General features: G+C 42.4%; 2 protein-coding genes across 4 annotated transcripts; one reads left to right on the top strand and one right to left on the bottom strand.

Moving 5' to 3' along the window:
- Positions 1 to 36: 36 nt before the first annotated feature.
- On the bottom strand, positions 37 to 6462 carry aste1b (asteroid homolog 1b). Of its 2 annotated transcripts, none has more exons than XM_034094227.2 (7): positions 6374 to 6462; positions 5449 to 5699; positions 4983 to 5249; positions 3892 to 4874; positions 3549 to 3780; positions 3168 to 3360; positions 37 to 2680 (listed from the first exon to the last, which is right to left on the bottom strand). In XM_034094227.2, exons 2-7 carry the CDS (start codon positions 5684 to 5686, stop codon positions 2365 to 2367), a joined length of 2229 nt encoding a protein of 742 aa, XP_033950118.1. In that variant the 5' UTR covers positions 5687 to 5699; positions 6374 to 6462; the 3' UTR covers positions 37 to 2364. The 2 variants fall into 2 exon arrangements, with proteins under 2 accessions (XP_033950118.1, XP_033950116.1); XM_034094225.2 differs by lacking the exon at positions 6374 to 6462 and adding an exon at positions 6010 to 6099.
- Positions 6111 to 16566, top strand: smarcc1b (SWI/SNF related BAF chromatin remodeling complex subunit C1b). Of its 2 annotated transcripts, none has more exons than XM_034094224.2 (28): positions 6111 to 6523; positions 6850 to 6969; positions 7493 to 7578; positions 7659 to 7740; positions 7850 to 7942; positions 8117 to 8186; positions 8283 to 8352; positions 9666 to 9741; positions 10012 to 10137; positions 10348 to 10427; positions 10518 to 10624; positions 10712 to 10771; positions 10902 to 10930; positions 11047 to 11162; positions 11261 to 11332; positions 11438 to 11551; positions 11825 to 11978; positions 12091 to 12201; positions 12355 to 12411; positions 12866 to 13124; positions 13236 to 13307; positions 13605 to 13651; positions 13990 to 14101; positions 14172 to 14305; positions 14950 to 15084; positions 15177 to 15309; positions 16007 to 16111; positions 16215 to 16566. In XM_034094224.2, the coding sequence occupies exons 1-28, from the start codon at positions 6347 to 6349 to the stop codon at positions 16280 to 16282; spliced, it is 2865 nt and encodes a 954-aa protein (XP_033950115.1). In that variant the 5' UTR covers positions 6111 to 6346; the 3' UTR covers positions 16283 to 16566. The 2 variants fall into 2 exon arrangements, with proteins under 2 accessions (XP_033950115.1, XP_071060962.1); XM_071204861.1 differs by having other exon boundaries at positions 13605 to 13653; positions 13986 to 14101.
- The last annotated feature ends 3643 nt before the right edge of the window (positions 16567 to 20209 follow it).

Raw genomic sequence — 20209 nt, 5'->3', positions numbered from 1 at the left:
ACTTATTATCATTTTGAAAAAACAACAACATCTTCATAAGTTTGATTTATATTTTTTATTATAGAAAGATAAGTAAGTCAAGCACCAAATTCATGAGTATAAAGGCATCTGCGCTAAGGTTAGATTTTACAAGTTGCTCCTTAAAGCCCCGAGCCTGTTTTTCAGGCCTCAGGCTCGAAAATGACATTCCCGGAACAAATGACCATATCTTCCCTTCTAAAAGGGTTACATTTATAATCTTTTTTTCTCAAAGCAATGTTACATCTGTGAGTTGGATGTAGAAGTGTCAGAATCAATATACATGTTTTTATTTTTAAAGTAAATTCAGATTGAACACAGTAAAAAAATGTAAATGATTGTGTCCGTCCAAAAAAGTAAATTACTTGTAGTGAAAACCACCCTTGAATGATGGGATGGTAGACTAAAAGCTTTAGGAATCCAATCTACAACATATAATAAGTACTCTGTATCAAGTTTGTTGCAAAACAAGTGAAATTTGACCTTTTTAGAGAGATTTAGCACAAAAAAAACACTTCTGGGGTCATTTGGGTGGATTTTCCATATCTGTGGCCCCCCCTTGGTCGATTTTGATGATTGACAACTCTTTCTAACCGTCAGAGCCAATGGAATCGAGGGGAACTCCCACATACTCTTTTGGTAATGTGTGTGTGAGAGTGACGCCAAAACCGGAAACTGCGATAACTCTGGTGGCTACCATTAGCAGCTAACTTTTACTCTCCGATGTTTACATACAAATGGAATTATGGATTATAAATAATTTTTTCAAAGCTACAGACACATTATCAATCTATGGATTAAACGATTCAGCCGCGTTTTTTCTCGTTTTAACGCCACTGAACACGTCTTTTGATCAGATTGACAGCTACGTAGAGACTATCTCCCGTAAAAGCTCCGTAAAGGTACGTGTTGTGATGTCTGTTTGCTTCCCCATCTTGAGTCCTGTGCCAAAGTGTGTTAGCATTTTTCGCTCAGGGGTCCTTTATGGCGCGTTTCCACTGCAGGCCTCGCTCGGTTTGGTTAGGCCTTATTAGGCCCGGCTCACTTTAATGCTGCGCTTCCATTACAGTTTAGGAATTGGGGTAGTTCCTATAGTAACGCAGTGTAGGCGGAGCTGTGACGTCATCTTCAATGAGAGCCCCAGAAAAACAACACAGCCGTTAGCTCTTAGCACTCACAGCTCTTCATATCTGTTCAGAAACTAGACAAAAGTTAAACAAGTGCAAACCACAGACTGCCTGTGTCAAGGCGAATACAGTCGCTGGTTTATTTATGTCTGTATAGGCCGTTGTTGTGAGTGTGGACGGTCGGAGCATATATAACGTTAGCTTAGCCAAGCTCCATTTAGAAAACCCGCATTTTAAAAGGGTTTTTCGCCTGCCGTCTGTCTGCAGACTTGTCAAAGCATTAATTCATGGTTTTTACTAACCGGTATCAGTATGTTGTTACTTCGGCATCATTTTGAAACGTGTATTACAATTAAATCACGGTAAAATATGTTCATTTTCTTGTAGTTGTAGCCCCCTTGCCAGCGATTCTCTCTCTAGTTTAGCATACTCAGCCCGACTCAGCCTGGTTGTTCCTGGCCCTAGAACCACGATTTTATGGGGCCAGAAAAACTGTGAATTAGGACCCACTAGCCGGTACTAGGCCAAGTGGAAACGCAACCAAAAACGGGCCCCGCACGGCTCGCACGCTTAAAGCGAGCTACCCGCTGCAGTGGAAACGCGCCATTAGATGCTTCTTATGAGACTTGTGTTTTGTTTTGGTAAAAATAGTTTATCGTCAGTTAGCTGAGATTCTTCCCGTTAATCTGGTATAACACATTAATAGGTTCTTAAATATTAAGATGCCATGAGACACAGTGTCGTGAAAAAAAAAGACCCGCCGAGGGGGTCTTTGGGGCTTAACAGGTTAAAATGACATTAGCTGCCATACACCTTTGTGGTCAACAGATGATAAGATGTAAATGTACTTTTTTAGATTAGATTTTAGGTTCATGTAACTTAATAAAAACGGTCACATTAAAAACGTGCTTTAATTACAGTGACATTACTTTAATAAAGCTCTCGTAAAATATGGCAAGAGTATGCTTGGGGAAAATACATTTTGCTTGATGGACATCTTTTCATTTGAGTCAGCAACAGAAGATAGGCAGATAAACATTAGTGACTAAGTTAATTGAATGCAACATGATTACATAGGCAGAAGCTCAGTGGTCAATATTAAGATGTGTTGTTCTTTGCTTGTAGCATTCCCTGAGTGTGATGAATAAAACACTGGAATATCGTCCCCTATTTGGCCCAAAACAACTGCTTAATATCGATCAGTAAATTTTTCTCCTCATCAATCGTCATCAGACTCATCCTCGCTCATCAGTAGGGCAAACCTGTTGTTTATCTCCTCAGACCCTCTCCCCCCTCCCCTTCCTCCTCTCCCCCCTCTCCCTCTTCCTCTCTCTCTCCTTCCCCGACCTCCACCCCTCTTCCCCCTCCCTGCTGCTGAAGAGGAAGGATGGGTTTTGGAGTCGCGGCTCCTCACAGCATCCAGCAAGGAGGAGTAAAGATGAACTGAAAAGGAACCCCCAGCTAGGAGGGATTCAGCAGCCTGGCCCCCTTTCAGGTACCTGAGCAGGCCGTGCACCAGAGTACCACTGTACAACCTGTAACACACACAGAGGGAGAGAAGGAATCCAATTATTTGTTTTCCACATGGTGGTATCTGCTCAAATGTTTTGTTTTACCATAGGTCCCTGATACAGATGAGGTAAATAGGATTAAAAATATATATTTCTATGGAAAAATACGATAAAAAAAACCTTTAGCAAAGTACTGTTTTATAACAGGGTTCTAAATTATTCTTGATTTATTTTCAGTATATTTCAATGTATAAACCTGCACCAACAGAATTCAATCACAATAAGGGCACTGAACACATCTGTAATTTGAGCATACAACCCTATAAGTGCAAATGCCTCTAATGTCCTGGACGTGGTGGTGTCTTTCAAGACAATGATGAAAATGACAAATGTGGCAATGTGTAAATATTTGCTACAGTTTATAGACTGCATTATTAAAGAAAAAGCAAATTAGTTGCAGCTCTGGTTTTCATTGGTGGGCAATGTAATGCAATCTCTCATTGTGCCTTACCATGATATGTGGGGTTCAGGCAGTGGCAGCAGCAACAGCTGATTAAGACACAGCGCACTCCAGAGGCAGGCCTGCCATTGGCTAAAACTGTGAGCCGCTCCAACATCCAATCCACGTCGCTCCCCTGGCCTCACACGCTGCCGATCCAGCCCTGCGCACACTTGACGCTCCGCAGCCCAGTTTAGCTGTGGGTCTAAGATGACACATAGCAACATGTTTTTATGTCCTAAAAAAAGAAGATGTTGCATTCTTTCCTTTTTTAATATTTTGTATCTGTTTTTTAAAAGCCAGTTTTGTATGCATGCTGTTTGCCTTGTTATTACATGACATGTCAGTGTTTGTAACCTGGTGTGATAGTAAAACATATACAACACAACTAACTGGCTTGTTGGTAGTGGGTAGCTCCAGGCTGGTTGTTCGAGGACAGCTCTCCGTAAATCATGCCCAGCACCAGAGCCTGCACCTGGGGCTGTGAGGGTTTTGGTGAGGCCACTCGACGCCAGAAAGCTATCACTGCTACAGCCAGCCTCAGGTGGAGAGGAACAGGAGCCAGGACGGACTGTTTCATCCCCAAGACATCTAACAGTACACCAAGACGAACCGCCACAGGAGCCTGGATAAAAAATGACGGGATAAATAGGAAAGGTTTAATAAATCACATGAACAATTTTCTTTAAAAATAACAAGTTCAACAAGAAAACATTATTTGTGTTGTCGTGTTTACCTGGCCAAGTGTATCTAGATGTACGGGGGTCCTGAGCTGATGTGCCTCTAGAATGTTTTTCTTTAAGTTCAGATCCACGCGGTCATACTCTTCGACACACATCGGGGAACTAGAGACCTCAGCGTGCACTGTAGCTGCACTATTGCTAAACCCTACATTTACCCCCTGTTGTGTGGGTAAAATGTCTCCCTGTCCCCTACCTCCGCCGACCTGACCACCTCTCTGCCCCCTTGCCCCTCTCCCACCTTTCGTACCTTGGTTGATTTTTTCTTGTGCCGTCATATCCTCTGCTTGAACATCTTGGCCTCTCTGCATTAATATCCCATATATAGCCTGGCGTATGTTGCTTGCACTGCAATGGCTGCTGGCTAGCTTGCTGTTTTCAACCTGTGGGATCAGAAGGACCCTGCGCATCACAATAGCATCTACCACCAAAGGAGCTAACCGTCCCTGCGCTGCAGCCAGCGACAGGCACGCTGGCATCCCAGAGGACGGTCGTCCAGGAGCTGTCTTACCTCCAGAGAACCAGCCAGCCAAAGAGCTTTGAGCCGTGATGTGGTACTCTTGCATTCCTGCCCACAGCTGTGAACTGAGCCCACCTTTCTCTCTGCTTTTTCCCCTTGGTCCTCTATCTTTCTCCCCCATTAGCCTGCTCACTTCCTCCAGGGCCTCCCCCGGACTAGAAAAAGAAGACAGCCAGAGGAGAAGGCCCTCAATGCGGGAAGCGGGTGCTCTACCTTTGCCCCTGCCACCACCTTTCACTAAGACACCCGCATCTAACAGACCCAGGAGTGCATCAGCATCTTTTGGAGTGCCATAATCATTCCCCACCAGGACAGCAAATAAGGGTAGCAACTGCTGGTTCATGCCCCCATACAAGCGACAGATGCCGGTAGTGGTGTAGCAACGAGCCGAGATGTAGCGGTGAGAGGCTTTACCGTTCAGGTTGGTCCACTGGAAATAATGGAGTGGAAGATAACCACCTAGGGAAACAACAATAGCGAAACATCAAGTGAGATACTATCACTACCATTTATTACAATGGTCTTTTTAATGTTGTTAAGGTACAAGAATCCTGTTGCTACCCATACCTGGCAAGTCAAAGATATAAAAGTCGCTGTCATTGGTCAGGACTGGACATTTCCACTGGTGAGCCAAACATGCAATATCCCAGTCCGCCTCAGCTGGACACTGGACCAAAGGGACCCCTCTCTGAATGAGGACTTCAATGAAGACACTTCTTGTGAGGAGGGGGAGGACAGAGCCATTGCGGCCGTGGGAGAGACTGTCTGCCTCTTTTATCTTGGACTGCAGACGCTGGCGCAGCGTAGGAAACTTCTTGTCACTGGGGTGAATTCCTTATCACAACAAACAAAGAAATGTAATTAAATGTTTATGGGTGTGTCAACTGAAGAAAAAACCAATTATTGGAGCAGGTTCAAAATAACTTGTTGATCTATTTTAAACAAAAATGAGCATGATGCTTTGACTGAGCATCCCACAATATCCTGTCATTTACTTGAGTTTCCTATAAGAATGACCTGAGTGCATCCTTACCTCCATCCAGAACCACATATGGCTGGATGTTACAGGCCTCCAATGCAGAGAGGAACTGGGAGAGCAGGCAAGTAAATGCATCATAGTCCCCTCCGTGCTGCTGGTCCAAACCATAGTTAAAGTAGAGGCGGAAAAACAGGCTGCAGCCATCAATAACCAGGCGGCTGTCCCTGAACTTCACATCGTGGAGAAAGTTTCTGTTGCCCTCCACATAGGTGGTCAGACCATGTACACCCATGGGGTCTCAGGGCCTAGGAAGACATGGAGTGAGAAGATGTTACTCACTGCTGGTGATTCAGTGCCACACAGAGTATTGTAGCCTGTCTGGTCTGAGGGTGTATGCAGTCTGCGGTTTGAATGCGACGGAAAAAAATCATCATGTGATCGACAGACAGCTGGAAATATGTTTTTCAAAGGCAGTATGAGGGTCGATTCAACACAAAACGGAAAGTACTGCAACAAAACAATGCAGATAATAAACAAAATGCCGGACATTTCCCAACAAGTGTTAGAAAATCAATCTTGGAACGAGAGCATTGCAACACACAAGCTGTAACTTACCAATTTAAAATTGCTTCACTTCTGTTTACATGTCTTGCGTACTTATTTCCTTGTTATGTTGTACTTCAAAATAAAGCTCCCTTGGTGTGTAACGAGGGCGTGTATTCTGCATAAAAAAAGTGCAGTAAGACGATGACTGCTGATTCTGAATCAAAACGGGCTCAATTAAGTTAAAAAAAACAACGTGAAAATGAAATACATGTAATTATTCAAAAATAGGAAACCATGCCTAACAGCCACAATCTCGCTGCGTCTCGCGAGATAAATCGAGAACGCAAAAGCTAGCAGGCGCGCTAGCCAGTTTTGTTCTTCTGTAAGAGATTTATCTCGTTTTATTATGGCCACAATGTCCGGAGGAACAAACCTCGGCATTCCCGGGGCAAGATTAGCCAGCTCCGGAACTTCCGCACACCGGAAAAAAGACAGCAGTCCGTCCGCTAGGTTCTGGGAGAGTCCGGAGACTTTAGCCCAGCTGGAGGTGGTGCGACAGTGGATCGGGAAGCACTACAAAAAGGTAGCTAGCTGGTTAGGAAGCTAAAAGCTAGCCGCCCCCTGCTAGCTTGTCCAATGGCTCAGACTGTAAACAAACGTCTCATGCTGCATAATGTTACGTGTATACTGCCCAGCAGGATGTGTGTGATAAAGTTAATAAGTGCTTCATCTATTTACAATAATGCATGCAAAAGATGACGTGCAAATGTAGCCAAATCCTAGAAGAAAAACAGTATAAATACAACAGTGAACTGGCTAGACTATCGTAGAAAGCAGTAGGTTGCATTGAAGCATTTTAACGAATAATTGTCCTTGTCATATCACTTTCAATATGTGTGTGTGTGTCAGTATGTGCTGGTGGATGCTCCTTCGTGTCAGGCTCTGGCTGCAGTCACCCTGCAGCTCCTCCAGTTCCAAGAGGATGCGTTTGGCAGACAAGCGACCAGCCCTGTTCTCACCAAACTGCCTGTGAGTCCCTCTCTCTCTGTCATTGAAATAATTGTCATTCAGTCCGAGTAATCTAAATCTGAAATACCTAATTGTGTTGTTGTTGTTAGTAGTTTCCAAAGTTTCAATCCTTTATGATTAATGTTGAGTTAATATAGTGTTTTTGCAGGGGTAGAGATCATTATTTAATTGCATCACAATGTATAATTAAATGTGTTGGGAATTGGGTACATACATTTGTTTAACTACAATATAAATACAATTCTGCATTCATTCTGCCTTTGAAGCAGTCATATTCTAGTTGAACATTGCTTTCTGGAACGAGGCACAACATATTTTCACTATACGTTGTACTATGTATAATATGACACATTTGAAAAGTCTTGAAATAGTATTAGCATAAGCAAAGGATATAATAACACAGTAAATCTCAAAGCTTCTTTCAATTTAAATGGGAAAATAGTTATGTGACAAATAATCTTGCAAGATAGCTTAAAGACATCCAGTAAAAAAATCGGCTGTTAATTTGACAATTTCCCTGCAGGCACAAAGCTTCCTGGACCTGCGACCAGCGGGTGGACTCTGCCACATTCTTGGCACTGCCTACAAGTTTAAGGCAGAGCAAGGCTGGTGAGTGACATGCCAAACATTGCCTTTTTTCACCAGAAATGTTATTTAAATGTAATCTCTTCCCTTACATCTTTTTACAGGCGTAGGTTTGACTTGCAGAATCCATCAAGAACTGAAAGGAATGTTGAGATGTTTGGTGCCATTGGAATATCACTGATCCAGGTGACACAGACACGCACATTAATACAAACACACACATTAATACAAACACACACAACTATCAGCCTAACAGGGACCACTAATGAACTAATTGTTTTGGGTGCGTCTACAGAACAATGGTATGTCACTGCCTGTGGTATATGTGGACCCTACGCTAGACCAGGAGCTGGTTAGCAGACTTACAGATGTGATCGCCAAACACCAGGTAAAGTGCTGCAGAGGGGAGTTAATTATGAGCAGACAAGAGCGTAAGCCAGACTGATGTAGGAGAAAAGGTTTATAGCTTGCTGTATTCTTAGACAGAAACATGAAACTAAGCAAAGCTCTCATAATGTAGTTCGATATAAGTGCAACAGGGTAACAGTTTGTTCTTACACAGGGTACGCTCACTGAGGACCGAAAGCTCGCCAGTCACCACATCTACCCCTCACCTGCTTCTAAAGAGGAAGGTCAGTAACAGTTTGTACATGACTGTGTGTTTGTTGTCTTTTAAGTGCTTGTTCAAATGTAACTTGATACATTTTTTCATACACTTGTATTTTCAGATGAATGGATGCGTCCTGTCATGAGGAAAGACAAACATGTTTTGGTACACTGGGGCATGCACCCTGACAGGTAATGCATGAGCACACACACACACACACACACACACACACACACACACACACACACACACACACACACACACACACACACACACACACACACACACACACACACACACACACACACACACACACACGGATGCTTATACACAAACAAACACAATGCTAACTGTGGAGGAAACTTCTGTGTAGCAATGCAGTGGGAGTCACCGACTCATGAAGGAGACACGGGATGGGACATGGGATGGGACATCAAAGCTCCTGCAGCTTTGATGTAAAACACTGATGGTTTATTTGGAGTTTCGGCCGGAGAGTTGACAAGACAGATGGTGTGTCACGAGTTGACACAGCGGTTGCCAAACCAATTCTGAAGAACTCTTTCTGTAGCTCGAGGTTTTATCTAGTTCGGAGTGTAATAATCAACATTCTTCATCAGTGAGACTAAACAAATATGGACCTTGAATCTAACTAGAGCTCTCGTCCATAGATAAGAATGCGCGCCAGTGAACCTTCGTCCCTGAACAGTAAACTACCTCATGGCGGCTTGTGCTCTGTCATAGACAGGCAACAACAATGCGCCCAAGCTGCTCCTCCTCAAGAGAGATAGCAGCAATACCCAAGGCCGTAGAACTATGCCATGGGAAAGGAGACAGTGAGAGGAGAAAATGATGAACTGTGTCAAAGGTTGAATACCTAGGCAAATTATTCCCCAACACTAACTGCAATGGTGTCCTGTTCGGGGTTCCCAACAAAACCCTGGACAGGCTCCAGTATGTCCAAAACTGTGCAGCTCGGGTCCTCACGCACACAAAGCCGTGGCAACACATCACTCCCACCCTCATCCACCTCCACTGGTTGCCAGTCAAGTCCTGCATCACCTACAAAGTCCTCCTCCTTACCTACAAGTCCCTCCATGCCCTTGCCCCCCATTACCTATCGGACATCCTTCACCCACATGCCCCACCCCGGAACCTGCGGTCCTCAGACTCTGGCCTGCTTACCACCCCCCGCACCAAACTGCGAACCTTCGGGAACAGAGCCTTCAGTGTGGCAGCCCCCACCCTCTGGAACGCTCTCCCTGCGGAGATTCGCAACATCCCCACACTTGACGCCTTCAAAAGGGCCCTCAAGTCCCATCTGTTTGCCAAGGCTTTCGGCCCCTAATCGATCTGTTGTTTTGTCTGTCTGACTTTTGTTTTGTTATGTTTGTTTTTTGCCCTACTACTTGTAAAGTGACCTTGGGTCCCTTGAAAGGCGCTATATAAATCAAAGCTATTATTATTATTATTAACCCTTTTTGTCTTTCTTGCTACTCTTATATAGTTATGACAGTTGGATGTCCTCAAGTGATGTTGAAGGAGAGGTTGAAGAGCCACCACATTCAGAAAAGCCGTGGCGGGTTAGTACTTCAGAACACCTACAAAAACGTGATGCTGTACCACGCTAAATACTTAATTACACAACACAGTATTCACTTTATTTACTGTATCATAAGTCTCAATTTTACTGGAATTTGGTTATATCATGATCTTCAGCTGAAACTCAAAGACCTTTTCACTTTTTATAAAATACATATATCAATGTTACTACAGGGGTGACCGGTCTTGTACAGCACTGTATGATCTCTTGTGTGCATTAATATGAATTGTGTCTGGTGTGTGCGCTCCAGGTCCATGCTGGCTGGGTTCTGGACACGGATGTTTTCAACGAGTGGATGAACGAAGAAGACTATTGTGTGAATGAGAGGAATGTAGCTATCATTCTGCGCCGGCGTATTCACCTCAGAGACGAGCAGGTTTGTGTGATTTTGTTTCTGGTCAGCAGGGTTTTTTAAGGGAAAGGCAATTATCAATAATTTGATTTTCAGTTTCCTGGTTGAAAATGAAGGCAACAGCCAACCAGGAGACCTTCCTTTTAATATTACTAAGAGTCTTGATGTATGATGTTACATCTTATGGTGCTTGAGGTCTCCTTTTTCTAAGTTTCTCACCACCCTCTGTTTCAGGACTCCAAACACACCCCTTCAAAAAAGAGAAGACGCTCCATCTCTCCTCCCTCTGAAGGCAGGAAGAAGGGAAAGAAGGGGTGAGGAACATTTGTTTTAACCCAACAGGAGGGTATACTTTTTCCATTTCCAGGGGAAGTGTCGGTATTGATTCTTGTCTGTGTGTGCAGGCGAAGGCGTGGACCACAGGAGGAAGAGCCAGAAGAAGACTTGACCAAAGACATGGAGGACCCTACCCCTGTCCCTAACATGGAGGAAGTTATTTTACCCAAGAATGGTAAAACATTACAAAACAGTGACTTACAAATGTGTCCCAAAAACGTAGAGGATTTTGTCTCTAAACCTTTTTCCCATGTTCTCATAGTCAACCTGAAGAAGGACAGTGAGAATATTCCTGTCAAAGGAGGGACCATGGCTGACCTGGGTAAGAAAAGTGTAATAGCTGATGTTAAAGGAGATGTATAAAGTAAAGCATGTGTTCATGTTTTTTCTATCTAAAACACTTTTTGTGTATTCGCCTTGAGTTTTCACCCATTCTCATTTGTCTTTTTCAGATGAACTGGAGGAGGATTTCCCAGGAAGGGTAAACATGATTTTATTTTTCACAACCAAGATGTTTGTGTAAATACTATTCTGTAGCAATTATCAGTCTATTTTTAGGGTGATGTAAATGTAATCTGTGTGTATGTGTGCGTCTAGGAAGATGAGGAGGGAAGAGGGGATATACATCGGCTTTCAGAAGGAGAAGACAACACCACAGAACAAACACATCACATCATAATACCGAGCTACACGTCTTGGTTCAATAACAACAGGTGATAAAATCCCCCTCAAACTAATACTCCAACTTAGCTTTCTTCCATCCAAACTTCATAAATGAACCCCAAACAACCTTTCCATCCATATATTCCAGCGTTCACTCGATAGAGAAACGTTCGTTGCCTGAATTCTTCCATGGAAAGAACAAGTCAAAATCACCAGAAATGTGAGTACTGCAGACATCCAGACGTTACCGCTTAGGTTCATCTGTTGATAAAGATTAGAGAGATTATATCTCACTTTAAAACATGGATTTTCCTGTGCACTTCAGCTACCTGGCATACCGTAACTTCATGATCGACACATACCGGCTCAACCCCCAGGAATACCTCAGCTCAACGTCCTGCAGACGCATCCTCACTGGAGACGTCTGCTCTGTCATAAGGTATAACTGTGTGTGTGGGCGTTTCCATCCGTGTATTGTCTGCTGCATCTGCTACATTAACTGTGGTATGTGGGTGTTCTGTAAAAGAAAAATGCTAAATAATTAAATCTGTTGCTAATAAAACATGTGGTACGCGGTGAACCAAATGCATCAGCTTTTATTTTGAATACATGACACATGCTGGAGTTGTCAGTGTGTTTATATTGTGTCATCTGTGTGGGCAGTTTTAAAGCAGCAAAATGGTTAATGAAAATGTATGTTTTTTGTGTCCAGGGTTCATTCACTTTTGGAGCAGTGGGGTTTGATTAACTACCAGGTGGATGCAGAGAGCAAACCCCTGCCCATGGGACCCCCACCCACCCCTCATTTCAATGTATTGATTGACACACCGTCCGGGCTGGCCCCACTTCAACACAAACCCCTGCAGGTAAACACACACAGAAAACATGACAACAGCTCCGTGCAAATGTGAAAGAAACGCACATTTGAACTGAATGAAAGGCCTCCTCCTCACTCTGCCACTGGCTTTGCTCTCGCAGGTGTCGGCCTCGCAGAACATGTTGTTTTTCCAGGAAAAGAGCAGAGAGAAGCCTTCAGAATGCCAGAACTTTGGTCTGCGCTCCGACATCTACACCAAGAAAATCCCTAAGGTCTCAAACAGAAACAGCACAAACACTTTGTTCATTTGTTTTAAAATAAATATGTATTTGACTATTCTCTCATTTCACCAATTTCTCTTATTAGGAATTTTAAAAGTGTTGGTTTGAATGATTCTAAAATGATTCCTATGACATGTGCTTCAGACTAAAGGAGTATCAGGAAGAGAATGGACGGAGCAAGAGACGCTCTTGCTGTTAGAGGTAAGACAACATTTCTTTGGGGTTTCTTTCAAAGGTCTTACACATGATGGCTTTTTTTATTTTTCATTTCAATCTTTCAAACAGATTAAAAAAATAACAAATGGGAAAAACAGAATACCGTATTGTTAAAATACAGTATTTATCCACATTCATGATAATATTTATATATTCAACAAAAAAAAGTCTTCATATTAATAATAATAATAAATCATATGTGTCCGAAAGGGAGCAGGAGGAAGCAAATGCTTATTAATTCCCACCCCTTACTTGATCAATGATTGTCCTTTAAATCATTCTGCAAGTTATTCCTACTTACATTTACATTTATACATACATATACAATACTTCCTCATCTTCAATCACCTCTCTTCATTATCATAGTTTTTTATTAATTAGTAATTTACACAAAGTGGTTGTTCTCACTCTCACCTGTTCTTCTATCCTTCTCTCTAAGGCCTTAGAGGTGTACAGAGATGACTGGAACAAAGTATCTGAGCATGTGGGCTCCAGAACGCAGGATGAGTGTATTCTCCACTTCCTCCGCCTGCCGATAGAAGACCCTTACTTAGAAGACTCCGCGGCTTCCCTCGGCCCACTGGCGTACCAGCCCGTGCCTTTCAGCCAATCAGAAAACCCCGTCATGAGCACCGTGGCCTTCCTGGCCTCTGTGGTGGACCCTCGGGTGGCATCATCTGCAGCTAAGGCCGCACTGGGTGAGTGGACTGATGGAGGAGCGTAGTGTAGTGTTTAGGTCGGGGTGTGGTTGTGAGATGGTTTACTGTATGTTTAGTATGTGTGTATTGATTCTCTGTTTTTGTCTTCAGAGGAGTTTTCCAAAGTGCACGAGGAGTCGCTGGATAAGATCTCTGAAGCGTCCAACCAGCCTGACAAAACAGGTAACACATATTCACACACACATGAAGCAGGGTTTCCGCTAGGATTTTTTCTTGCCGGTCAAATGTCCGGAAATAATTTATTTTACGGGACAAATTTGAAACTTACGGTCATGTTTCAATAATAATAATAATTGTGTAGCAGAGTTTCCGTTAGCAGGTAATTACCGGACTATGACCGGATATGCTGATGTTTAAAACTCAGTTAATGGGGCTCTTTTTAATATTGCTCCTGACATGAAGATGTTTCTCATTGCTGTCCACAATGCATATCTTATTCTGTCTTTCTCCGTTTTTCAGAATCAATGGAAGTAGAGAAAATTGAAACAAACTCCACCCCCCTTCAGGTGAAACAGCAATAAGAGCTTAGTTTTATTGTGTCTGCTGGTGAGTTTAGTGGCTAACTGTGTGTGTGTGTGTGTGTGTGTGTGTGTGTGTGTGTGTGTGTGTGTGTGTGTGTGTGTGTGTGTGTGTGTGTGTGTGTGTGTGTGTGTGTGTGTGTGTGTGTGTGTGTGTGTGTGTGTGTGTGTGTGTGTGTGTGTGTGTGTGTGTGTGTGTGTGTGTGTGTGTGTGTGTGTGTGTGTGTGTGTGTGTGTGTGTGTGTGTGTGTGTGTGTGTGTGTGTGTGTGTGTGTGTGTGTGTGTGTGTGTGTGTGTGTGTGTGTGTGTGTGTGTGTGTGTTTCAGGTTCCTTTAAGGGCAGATGGGCTCAAAGTGGAACCCAGTGTGGCCAATGTGACGGGAGAACTAGTCAAAAGCGAAAATGCTGAAAATATGCTGGCAGAGGAGGGAGACGGAGGTATGTTAATATTTACAGTATACAAATTGACTGTGTGTCTGTTATTAAAGAAATTCTCTCCTTGATCCAGTAAGGGTAGATGATGACGAGAGCTTTGATCAGGCAGACGTGGATGAGGGGAGGTTGTTGGAGCAGGATCTGGTGGATGGCAGCGTTGTCACGGCAGCAGCTGCTGCTCTTTCCTCCGCTGCCACAAAGGCCAAGGTAAAGCCCGCCCTATCACAGGGACGCAAAGTGAAGAAATGGTTGTCATTTATAAAAAATAAAAAGCAGGTCTGCAGCTGTGTCTAAGCAACTCGACATGCACCATCTTAGAGAGGATTTATTTTCATTTACGTGTGTAAAATTAAACAGACGAAATGTTGTTCCTTTCAGCCCCGGAAATTATAAAACAAATATATCTAAGACTTAGACCGGCAAATAGAATTGAGTATTTTTTATTTTGGATTTTCAGCATGTCTGACAGATAAGAGACAGGGATTATTTTAAATAATACAAACACATGATAAGTGATTAAAATTGGCTTTGATTCAAAATGTGTATGTTATTGTAACCCAGGGAGCTATATGAGTTAGATCAGTTATTGTCCCATCTCTTGCTGCGGAAGAGTCTCGTAATTTATTTTCTCTCCCACTCCTTACCACGCTCTGTCACACCCAATTTATTCTACCCTCCTCTCACCTCTTATCTTTTCCTTCCTTCCTCTGTGTTGTCCCTCTTATCTTCACCTCTGCTACTTTCTTCATTCCCTTCTTTCTAAACCAGGTCCTTACTCATTTATGGTGTCCATTTCCTTCCAACATTTACCTGCTTTTAACTTTCTCCATGTTTGCCTCATTTGTTTGCAGCACCTGGCAGCAGTAGAAGAGAGGAAGATCAAGTCCCTGGTGGCTCTGCTGGTGGAGACCCAGATGAAGAAGCTGGAGATCAAGCTGAGACACTTTGAGGAGCTCGAGACCATCATGGACCGAGAGAAAGAGGCTGTGAGTGAACATCTGCTGCTCTCAGTTTTTTTGCAACATGTCCAGTAATCTGTGCGAATCATTCATACTTTTTGTCTTTGTGTATCTTACAGCTGGAGCAGCAGCGGCAGCAGCTCCTCTCTGAGAGACAGACTTTCCACACCGAGCAGCTCAAACAGGCAGAGATCAAGGTTCGCCAGCAGAGGGAGCAGCAGGCGCAGCCGGGATGCACCGTGCAGCCAACAGGTGACCCCACACACACCGACCAATAATCAAACACCCTCTAAGACAGGGGCGTCAAACTCATTCTAGTTCAGGGGCCACATACAGCCAAATTTGATCTCAAGTGCGTCAGACCAGTAAAATCATAGAATAATAATAACAACTCCTTCCCTTTTTGTTTTAGTGCAACAACATGTACATTTGGGGAATGTTCACATTTAATTAACTATCTTTTTTAAAAACACTTTGAACAATCTGGCATTTCTTAAGAAGAATAGTGCAATTTTAACAAGTTCATGCCTCAGTTTATCCTTTACACTTGTTCATGACAATGTACAGATTACAGTGTATCTACATGGACAAAACACTTCGACACAGGTATCTGGAGCTGAACAACATAGTATTTTACTTTATGATCAGAGCAACTTGTCAAGATCTGAAATGATTTTACATTAATTTCCACATCTATGTAGTAAACCTGACCAACTGAATTGACACACCACCATACAAACTTAAGTGGAAACTATTCAGGAAGAAGGTCAAGTTATCCCCCCCATATGTCTTCTCTGCGATGTTTACACTTTGCAAAGTCATCCGTATGTTTGACACACCTGCTTTAAGATTAACCCTCTGAGAACGCAATGAAACGAGTCAAGTGTGTTTACTTCGTGTCTGTTAAATCATTGTTTGTCCTATATCTGTGGTTCTCTCCATACTGCAGCTGTGCCTCCTGCTTCAGCTCAGCCCATGCCCAACAGGATGATTCCTGGTGGAGTAAACGCCCAGACAATGGCTCCTCGACATCCTGGAGCTCCCAATGGCATGTGTGAGTAATAGCTTCTAGCAATAGCTTTAACGGGATGTTTTATGTTATTTTTTTTAGCATGTTCTGATTCTGTGGGTGTGATCTTCTTCTGTCACTGTCTCAGACCCGTCCTCTCAGCCTGATGGGATAGCACCAGCTCAGCCGGGCCCTCCAGCAGCCAGTCACAACTGAACAGACCAGAACAACAAAATGCACACATACCAGTCCTCCTATGTCCGAGAAGATTCAAGGAACACCGGCAGAAATGTTCAGTAACAATTAAGAAGTTTAATAATGTAACTATTCTGTACTAGTCACATGTTTATAGACACACAAGCACATGGACGCAGTTAATGTGTAATTTGGTCAACGGCTCAGTCCGTCTTATATCTGTGAATTATTTGTGCTCTGCCGTCAGAGTTGAGAAATCTGAAGATTTAACTCAACTCATTAAAGTTGTTTTACATGAAACCAAATGTATCTCTTGTTCTTGTCTAGCTTTTATTCAGTGTGTGTCTGAGTGTGCACTGGTGAGGAGCGATTTGGGTTTTAGATCTTTGTATTGAGGAACTGTTTCAAAGGCTTGTTTGAGGGTAGGGGGTAGTTTGTTGCTCACAGATGAAATAATATCGAAAGTCTAAACCATCCTTACAATCCAATCCATTTTATTTCTATAGCACATTTAAAAACAACAGAGTTGAACAACGTGCTGTACATCAAAAAAACATAGCATAAATACATGAAAAACAGACGGGACATGAAACAAATGTAAAACATGAGACGATGAAACCAGATCAGAAGCCACAGACTGAAAAACTCCTACATGACGTAAAAACAATACAAAACACTAGTAAGATAAAAACCCAAATTTAAAAGCACGAGTGTCACCTGGCCTGTAAAAGCCAGGGAAAAGAAGTGGGTTTTTAAACGAGATTTAAAAACAGGCAGAGTTGGAGCAAGTCTAACCTGGAGGGGCAATTCATTCCATAACTTTAGAGCTGCAACAAAACGCTCTGTCTCCTCGCTGCTTTAACCTCGATTTAAAGCAGACCTCAGTGACAAAAAAAGGTGGTTAAAGCATTATGTCATAAAAAAGGACAAACATTTGAGTGTGTGCCCCCAGTAGTTGGACAACATAAAAATGTCAACCTATCTTCCCTGTGTTATTTAGGTGTGTAGTTTTTGTGACAATACAACAAAAGATCCTTTCGGTCTGAGCCACTTTGACACTTTGCGTTGGTTTGGTCTGAATGTGTCTATTATGAGCACATCGACTTTCACAAACATTTATTTTCATCGTGTATTAATATTGCAAGAAGAGGAGATGCTATAGAAACGGCTCAGTGCCAGACCCATGTGGCATGTCAGAGCAAAGACACAAGAACACCCTTTTATTGTGTTCCTGGCGGCTGATTCCTGGTTCCCTTCACGGATCAAAGGCCAAGTGTGAGTATTAAATTGCATTGAATCCACAACGTTCTATTTTGAGCACGTTAGTGACATTCAGCGCAATCACTCCAATGACCATCTTTGTAAAAACCGAACGACGTGTAAGACATTTGAAGAGGAGATACAGAAATACATTTTTCTTATCTAGCTTCAAAACTTTCATATACAATGTATGACTTGACTAATTTGTTACAAACTAGATTCAATAAGTTATTGAGGAAACAATATGGGTGAAAACATGGTAAACACAGACTTATTCTGTAAGCTCTTTGGGCAGTTCAGAGAGATTAGTATTTATTATCACAACTTCATGAAATTGAACTATGTGTTGCTTTCAAAGCCGCATTTCTCCAAAAGATCACAAGATCAAACCTTAATTTGAGCAGAAAGAAGCATGTTTCCGATTTATTCACTGACCGGTGACAGCATAGCCATAGAGTAGTAGACATATTTATACACAGAAATTGCATTCTTCTGGACTTCCAATTGGATTAGATTCCTCATCTTGAGCAAATCCTTTTGTTTGTTTGACCAGTTGTTACTTGGCTCCTGTGATATGACCTTTGTCTTGTCGAATTGATTCCTCTCACGGTAAGTTATCAGTATAAAAGCAATTTTTGGGTGTTTCTTGAAACACACTTTCATTTTAGAATTACAGTCTTAAATCTGCCTTAATCCAATAAGTGATGATACACAGTAAAAACCTTTTTTGTTTAGGTTTGCAGACAATAAAACACAAAGTAACTTTTTCCATTAAGCAGTACTGATATCAACATCACTGAACTCAAAAATCTTATGTAAAAAAATGAAATTGAAATCATGATTTCCCCAAATATGGAATATAATTAGATGAATTAGACAGTGGCACTATATAGTATCCCATAGGAATAGTAAGCTTGGGTACTTTTTTATTTAAAACTATCTGTCACTTTATCACTCAATTATATATATGAAGCACCTTCACCTTCGCTAACTTGCAAATCTCAAATTTGAAAAGATACAAATTCCAAGACAAAACAGAACTGAATACTACTTTATTCCATTTTATTTTCATCATCTCATTATATCGAAGCCACAATCTTCTACTAGGCTACATCTCCAATGATGCCTTTTACAGAGGAATGACAACTGCTTGACAAAGTGCTCTGCAAACTTGAAAAGGTTTAATGTCATATCATATAATAACAATATTATGCAATAATGCGATGTGCCCAGTGCTACATTGACATGGTCTGTGAATATGCTGATCTGCATCTCACTATTAACATGTAGGGTGTTTTCATTGGTCTGATTACCTTAACCAGCACTGGAGGAAAGTAAAGATGTCTGTTTGCACCCTGCTGGTTGAATCATTGAAAAGCTTTGTCATCACCTAGTGGCAGCACAGCTCTCTTGAGTTTATTTTCTGTATCGATCCAGCAAATTGACGCCTCCCCTGTTATCATCTTAAACTGTCAATCTTATGATGAGTCACCGAGAATAAGCTTTTGGTTGATTTACCATACTGGGAGTTAAAATAAGGACAGGAAATGAGATTAAAGGTTCAGCTTAAAAAGAATATGCAGTGTGAGAAAATGTAGGCTTTTTTCACCTTTTCAGAGATTTTTTTTTCAAGGTTTCAAGGCTTTTATTGTCATGTGTGCATAGCTACAGTGTAGTTATGACAATGAAAATCTTTTTTTGTGACTGTGATTGTGTCGTCATTGTGCAACATGCAGTCTTGAATCTTTATGGATGTTTAATTGAGATCAAAATGAAAGCCTTGTTCAAATATGAGCGTGGTCCAAGCAAGGGAGGGCACACACACACACACACACACACACACACACACACACACACACACACACACACACACACACACACACACACACACACACACACACACACACACACACACACACACACACACACACACACACACACACACACACACACACACACTGGACCTTATTTGACACCACAACAATGTTATAGGTGTAGATGAAGGCTGTGTTTGAAGATGGGATCGGCCTCTTCTTCTCTCTAGAGAGGACGTTGCAACATTGGACACTACCTGACACTGCACCTGATCAGATTTGGATATCCTGTCCACCCCTCACTGTTCAGCATAGGAACAGGATGGAAAACCCGTTGTGGCCTAAGCACAAAATGCACGTACTGATCTTGGCATCGACTAAGGTGTGCTATTCTCCCATTCTGGTTCTCAGTGTGATCCATCTGTTCATCCTGCACAAACACTTCTCTTTCGTCGAAGTATCATCTAAAAAAACTAACCTATATGTGAAAATCCAAACACTGGAATGAATTCAATAGCCATAGGAGGTAGAGAGTTGAACGATGGGATGTGCTTGTGTGTACTTATCATGGCAGATATGTGTGTGTGTGTGTGTGTGTGTGTGTGTGTGTGTGTGTGTGTGTGTGTGTGTGTGTGTGTGTGTGTGTGTGTGTGTGTGTGTGTGTGTGTGTGTGTGTGTGTGTGTGTGTGTGTGTGTGTGTGTGTGTGTGTGTGTTTGTGTGTAGGGGGGTAGGCGGGTGCGGAAGCAATTTCGTTCTGCTCTGTTTGGCAGTGCATCAGTGAACATTTTTCAGTTTCCCTATCGCAACAGCTCCCTCTCTTCAACACTCGCCCATCTATGTCCATCCACTGAATCCCATCACACACTCACTCTC

The sequence above is a fragment of the Pseudochaenichthys georgianus genome, chromosome 11 (genome assembly GCF_902827115.2).
Source record: "Pseudochaenichthys georgianus chromosome 11, fPseGeo1.2, whole genome shotgun sequence".
NCBI classification, from domain to species: domain Eukaryota; kingdom Metazoa; phylum Chordata; class Actinopteri; order Perciformes; family Channichthyidae; genus Pseudochaenichthys; species Pseudochaenichthys georgianus.
This window is presented reverse-complemented; position numbering and strand designations above follow the sequence as displayed.